The 8,597-nt window shown below is 33.2% G+C and overlaps 1 protein-coding gene across 1 annotated transcript; it reads right to left on the bottom strand.

Annotated features, from left to right (window-relative positions):
* Positions 1 to 322: 322 nt before the first annotated feature.
* Positions 323 to 2,546, bottom strand: LOC147808920 (uncharacterized). Its single transcript, XM_087162736.1, has 3 exons — positions 1,486 to 2,546; positions 1,178 to 1,404; positions 323 to 780 (listed from the first exon to the last, which is right to left on the bottom strand). Exons 1-3 carry the CDS (start codon positions 2,544 to 2,546, stop codon positions 323 to 325), a joined length of 1,746 nt encoding a protein of 581 aa, XP_087018862.1.
* Between the last annotated feature and the right edge of the window lie 6,051 nt (positions 2,547 to 8,597).

Here is an 8,597-nt window from a genome sequence, read left to right as displayed (position 1 = left end):
TACAGGTAACAAGCATATTTTAGAAATAGACCTCTTAAGGGTCCCGTGCTGGGTTTTCACTTCTACAACTCTGATTTTCTTATCAGTGCCATAAAACACTTTAATTATTCTCCCCATTAACCATTTATTAGCTGGTAAATTATCCTCAATAATTAAGACTAGACTACCGATTTTGACATTGTCCTTTTCGAATCTCCATTTGCCACGTTGCTGCAGTTCACTTAGGTAGCTTCGTTGCCACTTTCTCCAAATTAATTGTACTAATTTGGTTATTCTTTGCCACCTGGATAACCTATTTTCCTTTAAATTTGTCAAGTCCGGTTCAATTATGGCGTTCATTGTTCTCCCTATCAGGAAATGCGCAGGAGTTAAAACTTCCTTTTTCGTGTGACTGAAGTGGAGTTATCGGTCTACTATTCAAAATGCTTTCAATTTGAGTGGCTATAGTATGCAATTCTTCGTAAGTTAAAGAGGCATTACCTACAGCTCTTTTAAAATGGTATTTAAACGACTTAATTGCTGCCTCCCAGAGACCACCAAAGTTGGGGGCTCTCGGCGGGATAAAGTTCCACTCTATGCCTTCAGCGGATAGATAGTTAGCCAATTTTTCATCAGGAGTTTTGAATAAATTTAAACATTTTTTTAACTCCTTGTTAGCGCCAACGAAATTCGTCGCGTTGTCTGAAAACAGTTTGGCACATTTGCCTCTACGCGCGATGAATCTCTTCAACGTGGCAATTAGACACTCGGATGTCAAATCAGAAACTATCTCTATATGCACTGCTTTAGATACAAAACATATGAATAAGCAAATATACACCTTTAGAGAAATTGCTTTTCTTTGATGTTTACATTTAATGAAAAACGGACCAGTTAGGTCAACACCGGAGCAATTGAATGCGAAATCTGGCACAACTCTTTCTCTAGGTAGATTTCCCATTATTTGCGTCGCAGCAATGAGTTTATTTTTAACACAAACAACACAATTATGAGTAATTCTTCTACATATAGAACGGCCACACAAAGGCCAAAAATTTTTCTCTTACACTGTTTAATAAACCATTTGGACCAATATGCAAATATTTAAGATGATACGTCGAAATAATAACAGAAGTTAAAGGACTATTTTTAGGGAGTATTGCAGGATGTTTTTTAAGAAAATTCAATTCAGTGTTACCTAATCGTCCTCCAACTCTTAAAACTTCATTTGAATCTAAAAGAGGGTTCAAATTTCTTATCTTACTCGTAGGAGACACCTTCCCGTGCAGTTTGAGACTCCGAATTTCTGATCCAAATTCCTCGTTCTGTATTATTCTCAACAGGAACTGCTCGGAGGCGTTGATCTCCTCATTGCTCAGAGGTCCTGAAGCTCCTTCAGTAGGATTTCTGCAATTCTTAGAAAACCTAAAAATATAACTTAATACACGCACTATAGTAAAATAATTATTACTCAAGCCAATTAGTTCGTGCAAAAAATTGTTGGACGTTAATGTAAAGGCTTTTAAGGGACCTTCAATGTCTAAGCTTGAAGGCTCTTTAAGTTCACTTTGGAAGACACTCAGTTCTTGCGACACGGGAAAGTTTTGGTTAGGATACTCATTGTCGTAAAGGAAATTAGGGCCTTTCCACCATAAATTTGTCTCTAAAAGTTTCACAGGGTCCAATCCTCGGGATATCAAGTCCACGGGATTCATCTCGGATGGCACATGATTCCATTGGGACTTTAGCGTCAGTTCTTGTATGAGTGCAATTCTATTTTTCACGAATGTCTTAAGACTCGTTGGCTTCTTTTGAATCCATGCTAGTACAATCATGGAATCAGACCAAAGGTAAACTTTGTCTGTTTGCAATTTTAATGCGGAAAGTATCTTTTTCATTAACTTGGACAACAGGACTGCAGCACAAAGTTCCAGTCTGGGGATACTTAGGGCTTTAAGTAGGGCAACTCTAGATTTGCTAGCAACTAATTTCACATTTATGTCACCTGCAGAGTTGAAAGACTTGCAATAAACGACCGCTCCATAACAACTCTCCGATGCATCAGCAAATCCATGAAATTCGATTGTTTTAGACTGTTCTATTGTAATGCACCTATCAACCTTAATGTTGTTCACACCTTTCAACGTGGAAATAAATTCGCTCCACTCCTGAGATTCTGCAGCAGGAAGTGGATCACCCCAGTCAATGTTCAATTTCCACAATTTCTGCATAAATATTTTGGCCTTGGCTATGACAGGGCCGGCTATCCCTAGGGGGTCAAAAAGTTTTGCAATGGTGGACAGAACTGACCGCTTGGTAAAAGTGTTGTTCTCAACCACTGATATTTTGAAGGTATAGCAGTCCTCTGATGGTCGCCAAATGACTCCTAAGGTTTTTGTTTCATCGGCGCTCGAAAAGTCATAATCGTTTTTACTTGGTGAAAGTTCTGGATGGCTAGCAGACCATTTATGTAGACTCATACCGGCTTTATCGAGAATTGAAATCAGTTGCCGTCGTATTTCCTTCGCTTCATCCAGAGAAGGTGCTGAATACAACACATCATCCATATAGAAGTTGTCACGTAGAAGAGGAGCTGCCAAAGGAAAATTTATCCCCTCGTCAAGAGATAGCTGATTCAAACACCTTGTTGCTAAAAAAACTAGCACTCACGGTGCCGTACGTGATAGTTCTCAATTCATAAGCTTTTGTTGGGCCATTCGCATGATCCTTCCAAAGGATTCTTTGAAGACAATGCTGCTTGGAGTTCACCAAAATCATTCTGTACATCATCTTTATATCCGCTTGAAACGCGTATGTGTGCCTTCGAAAGCTAGTCATTATGCTAAATAAGTCTTCCTGTATCACCCCACCATTATATTGGATAGCGTTAAATGAGGTGTAGCATTATGCGTCAAGCTAGAAGCGTTGAATACTACGCGAAGCTTCGTAGTACTCTTCTCAGGACGATACAAACCATGGTGTGGCATATAATAGGAACTTTCCGGTTCTCCTTCATCTTTAACTTCACTCAAGTGACCAAGCCTCTCGTATTCATCAAGAAAGTTTTTGCAAAGTCTCAAATGTTCTTGGTCCTTTGATAACCGATACCACAGAGAATTCAGCCGTTTAAGAGCAATATCCCTTGACTCGCCTAAACACGAGGGTTCTTCCTTAAGGGGTATAGTTACTACGTATCTACCTTCTTTATTACGGAAATGTGTTTGCTCAAAATATTCCTCGCAAAAGGTCGTTTCTTTACTTTTCGTTAACCCTACGTCTAAATTTTAAACTTCCCAAAAACTCTTTAATGTTTTGTTTAAATCATCCTCTAAAATTAATCCGCAATGCACATTGGTTGTATGCGAATCAATATAACTACCACTCGCTACGTATCCGAAAACGGTATTTTGTAGAATTAATTTTGATTCGTGTAAATATATTTGCCCCGACCGTAATAATTCATAGAATATCTCCGCGCCTAACAATACGTCAATTTTATCAGGAATGAAAAATGTTTCGTCAGCTAATCTAACATTAACAGGAACCTTAACTACTGCATTAAGAAATTTCGACGGCGTAAAATCAATTATTTTTTCAACTACTAAAAAGGTTAATTCCTTTTCAAAACTCTTATCTTTATTTGAAATCGAAATCCTAACACACCTATTTATATTCATCGTTGAATCATTCAAACAAGAAATTTGTGTGTTCATTTTTTCGTAAGACAAATTAAGATTTTGTAAACAATTGCGATTAATCAAACATGATTGGGAGCCTGAATCTAGCAAGCACCTAACTTCCTGCCATAAGGAATTTTTATCCTTAATAAAACACTTAGCCGTACTCAAAAGAACAGTTTTTGTGTTAAATTTATTTTTTTCATAACTGGTGGTGACTACAGACATATTTCCATTGGCGCCGTCTTGGGAGGAAGTGGAAGGGGTGATGGAATATTCAAAACTCAACTGTGATTCTTGGTTAACAATAGCGGGTGATTTATTACTTCTGTTTACTCTTGGAAAGTGGATCATTTTATTATGAGGTTTACCGCAAAAGCAATCCCTAAATTTGCACGTTTGAACGGAACATTTGGCGGATAAGCGTTTAAAACATAATTTGTTACTCTTGACTACTTCTAATCTTTCATTAATGGACATATTTTTAAATTTCGAACACATATACAAGGCATGCTCATTAGATTTACAAATGACACATTTAGGATAACTTATTTCGGATAAAAACACGTTAGAAATATTTTTATTAGAACGGAAGTCTCGATTCCTTTGGGAATGATAATTTATATCTTGTTTTGATTTAACCTTGGAAGAAAGATAAATATCGCACTCTCTTCCTAGCTCTTGTGGTTTGAAAAATGATTCTCCCTGCCTTACTGCAATATGAGTCATTAATTCTCGGTCAAGTAGACCAAACATCTTATCCGAAATAATTAACTCGCATAATGTTTTAAAATCGCTAACCTTGCGTAATTGGCAATAGTATTCGAATGCTGCACTCAATCGTGAAGCAAACTGAAGATAACTTTCATGAGGCATTTTTTGCATTTTATTAAAATTGTTAATACATTCTCGAGGTGTTGGTTGAAATTCCTTCAACACGATTTCTTTAAGTTTATCGTAATCTGCTAATTCTTGTTCACTTATATAAATCATTAAATTTTTCGCTTTTTCACCTAACAAATTTAGCAGTATTTCGGATTTTAATTCTTCGGGCACATTTTTCGTTTTAAACGCTTTCTCGAGGGATTGGAAAAACAAATTAAATGCTTCAGGTTTAGAGGGAACGGATATGGTAAGGGTTTTTATACTTTTTATTAAATCTTCGAGACGGTGCGGTGGCTCTAGCTCGCTAATAGTTTCCGATTTCGAAGGATTGTGCGATTCTTTTCGCGCTTTAGATAATTCAATTTCTTTCTCTAACTGAGCGAGTTTAATTTTTTCTAACTCTAGTTTTGTTTGATTATCTTTTTCTAACTGAGCTAATTTAGTTTTTTCTAACTCATAATTGTTTTTCTTTTCCTCAAGAATATTATCAATCAACATCGAGTCGAAAGAGAAGGGGGGGGAAATAAACTGTAGTTTTTTAATAGCAAATCTTAAATTAACAAAAAAAGAAGTTTGAAATTAAAAAATAAAATTATATTTATTGCGAATTAGACAATTATTAATTCAAATAAAAACTCTTACAAAAAAACAGTTTGTGTAACTTTCTACACAGCCATATTGAAAGAAAGAAGTGCGCGCTTTTCTATCGAACCAATCAAAACGTTAGTTTGGCGTGTTCGGCGGGAAACTTGACAAAGTATCGGGTGGTCTTTTTCTTAGAAGGCATTCCTCCCACTGCTGCACTGAGGGAAAAATTCATCAATGTCAAAGTTCATTTTCTAGAAAAGACCGCTCTCTTCCTATTCAACTGAGCAATCTGAAATTATCACACCCCCTTCAATGGGACTTAGAGGAAATTTATTACCATTGCAATTCTGAAGTTATGCTTTCATGACTAAAAAAATATTCCTTATAAACTAAATTTTTTATAACTTAAATTATTTCGTAATAGTAACTCCCATCAATAATTAGGGTGAATAAAATTCAAAATAAATTACATTTTTTAATAATAAGAACATTCCATCAAGTAAAAATGTATGTATCACGACAGCGATTCCCAAATTTTTTTCGATTATGAAACCCTAAATGATCCAACTTTTTTCGACGGAACTCCGATTTTGTAAATGTAATAATTTTACGCATGTAACAATTTGAAACGCCTTATGTAAACATTTAATGCATTTATAACCACGAACTAATTTTCAGATGCACTAAATAGCTTAAAAATTATTGAACTCCTAATAATTAACATTTCAACATATTTTTCGCTCAAATAATCTATCGTATTCTATAAATAACACTTATAGTCTTCAATTAATTATTAAAAAGAAGTTTTATTTAGTGTCAATAGAAAAGGGTTAATGGGTTCAATCATTTAATCTTTTTTTCATGGTTTTTCAGAAATCTAGATTCTGATATTTTATTAATACTTCAGCCTCGGGGGGGGGGGAGTGCCAGGAAGGAACTGCCATGTAATAAATCAATTATATGCATTTGCCTTCAATAAAATTGACCCAACCTAATATTTATTTCTGAGTTCAAAAATTGATCTCAGAAATAAATATTGGGCAGGGTCAATAAGGTTCATATAATAAACTAGTTTTAAAGTCCTGCTTTCACGAATTTGCATCTCCCCTTCTATGACTTCTCATTTATTAATTCCATATAGCTGATTACGACCTTAAAGGTTTTTAGCAAAAAGGATGGAAATAGTGCACTTAATCGTCGTTGACGATTGATATAGTTGCTTACCAATCTGCAGTGGACGTTAACCCATTTTTATTACATATTAACTGAAACTGAAAAATAAAATTAAAAAAATTTCTTTTTTATTATTCACTTTCGAATAAGGTTTCTTAGTTTAAGAAATTTTAAATTCTTACTTTTATACATGTAATATAAAAGAAAGAAATGATAAAAAGTCATTAAGAGTGGTGAAATACGATTCCTCTAAATTTTTCTCATCAATCCCACAATTTAAATTGAAAAATTCTGATGTCGGTGAAAATCTTCTTGTTTTTCGCATTTGAATTATTTATTTTCCGGTTGTCTTTCTTTGAAGATTGAATTCTTTCGAATTTTCGATTTTGAAGAATTCAAATAATAAAATCAATAATACAGAAAGTTACATTAAGATTGAGAAGAAGGACACATCCATAAAATAATATTTTAAAAAAATTAATCTTTGACATAATGAACTTATTTCGGGAAATTTTATTATTCGTGCTTACATAAAACTGAAGCATAACGGAATAAAACTATCTATTGGTAACGATGCAATATGCTCAATTTCTCTCCGGTTGAGTTCCTTTACCATCAGGCTAACAATGGACGGTTTTTCTCTTCTCCCACGAATACGCGTTAGTTTTAACTACAAAATTCTTCACGAAATCGAATTTGGTCGACTTGATAAGGTTGCTGGGCTTGACTTAGGAATCCTCTTATCTTCTAGGTGTAGCTGAAAATTACAAGGTTTAACATTAACAGCTGCAAATGCCTTAGGTAGCTCCCATCGTCCATAAGTTGCGTCTGTAGTTTATACATATATACACCTAGATTTCTTTTTTTCTGTTTAGTTTTGAATAACTGGACCCAGCCAAATTTTAGGACCCGCTACGTATTATTAGCATTTAATTATTATCATATTATTAGCCTAATTATTAGCATTTATTTATGATGTGCTTAAACTTCAGATGTAGCCAATAATTCCAAAACTCTGTGTTTTTCCAAAATGAAAAATACTGAAGCTGAATATATTTTCCCGAATCGACAAATTGTTTGGTTATTTGCGGAACAGATAAAAATACCGTGTTTTTTATTGTTATCAAATCAGTAAATAATTCTTTTCTTAGCAAGTCGACTCCAGAAGTTGATTTTCTTAGATAAAAATATTTAAATAGTATTCATTACATCCTGCTTCACTTGTAATCTTTATTATTTTTATTTTGTCACACTTTATTAACGTCATTTTTTGATCAACGTATCTACACGCACTGTAAGATAGCCTATTTCGAAACTTCTGTTCTTATGATATTAAACTATACATTTATGATTTAAATTAATCTTAGCAAGTGTTATTTTTATAACCATAAGTTTAATGACTACAATGAAGATTTATAACATAATTTACCCAATTGCAAAAATATAAAATTCTGTATATTGTATATACCAGTATATAAGTCGACCCGCTATATTTTTGATTGCGCTCTTGTAATTTTTGGTATGTCAGGTGTATAAGTTGACTGCTGAAAAAACAACATATGAAAATTTTTAAAACGAAAAAACATGGGAAAAAAATTATTAAATCTATAAAGACTATTAAGTGTAGAAAAAAAAAACTATTAAGTCTAGTATCTGCAAAATTTTCTTTAGTTGAAAATATTCCACACTGTACTCACTCGCATTTATGTTACATAAAATGCTTTGTAATTACTGTAAAATCTGATAAAAAATGTGGAATTTCAAATTCTTTGGATGAGGGTGGAGAAAATTTTGTGTGGAACTCAGTAGTTTAAATTTGAAGCTTTATGGTATTTTTTAAAAAGTTTTTCATTGTGTTATATTTTTTGAAATAACTTCTCTTATTTAAATTTTTCTATCTGAAAGTAATTTAAAAAACGATTTTTGAAAAAAAAAATAAACTTTAAAAGTAAAATTTATTGCAAGCATATTAAGAATAGTGTTGTAAAGGGCAAATTGATACAGAGTTATTCATATCCATCTCATTGAGTGAAATGCATCGATGTTTCATGATCAACGAATGTCCGACTTTATTACTGGTGCATAAGTGCCTGATTTACGTCAAATTTTGAATTCTTTTATTATTATTTCTTACTCTTTGTTTTATTATATTTTATTCTTATTTCTTTTATTATTTATATTTTTTCAACCTTATTTTTATTATTATTATTTCCACCATACTAAGATTTCCACAAACTAAGATTTTTCTAATAAATCATTATTATTAAATTTTATATTAAATGAATCTCCTACAAT

The sequence above is a fragment of the Parasteatoda tepidariorum genome, chromosome 5 (genome assembly GCF_982258835.1).
Source record: "Parasteatoda tepidariorum strain Cologne lab strain chromosome 5, Ptep-v5.0, whole genome shotgun sequence".
Lineage (NCBI taxonomy): Eukaryota > Metazoa > Arthropoda > Arachnida > Araneae > Theridiidae > Parasteatoda > Parasteatoda tepidariorum.
This window is presented reverse-complemented; position numbering and strand designations above follow the sequence as displayed.

Bases quoted from the DNA above. Each gene is read 5' to 3' on its own strand.
- LOC147808920 (XM_087162736.1), bottom strand. From the start codon at position 2,546: ATGGATGATGTGTTGTATTCAGCACCTTCTCTGGATGAAGCGAAGGAA. The intron at 1,405-1,485 runs GTCCAACAATTT...TTATATTTTTAG, and splicing joins TTAAAAGCCTTTACATTAAC to GTTTTCTAAGAATTGCAGAA. The intron at 781-1,177 runs GTAACACTGAAT...TATCTAAAGCAG, and splicing joins AAGAGTTGGAGGACGATTAG to TGCATATAGAGATAGTTTCT.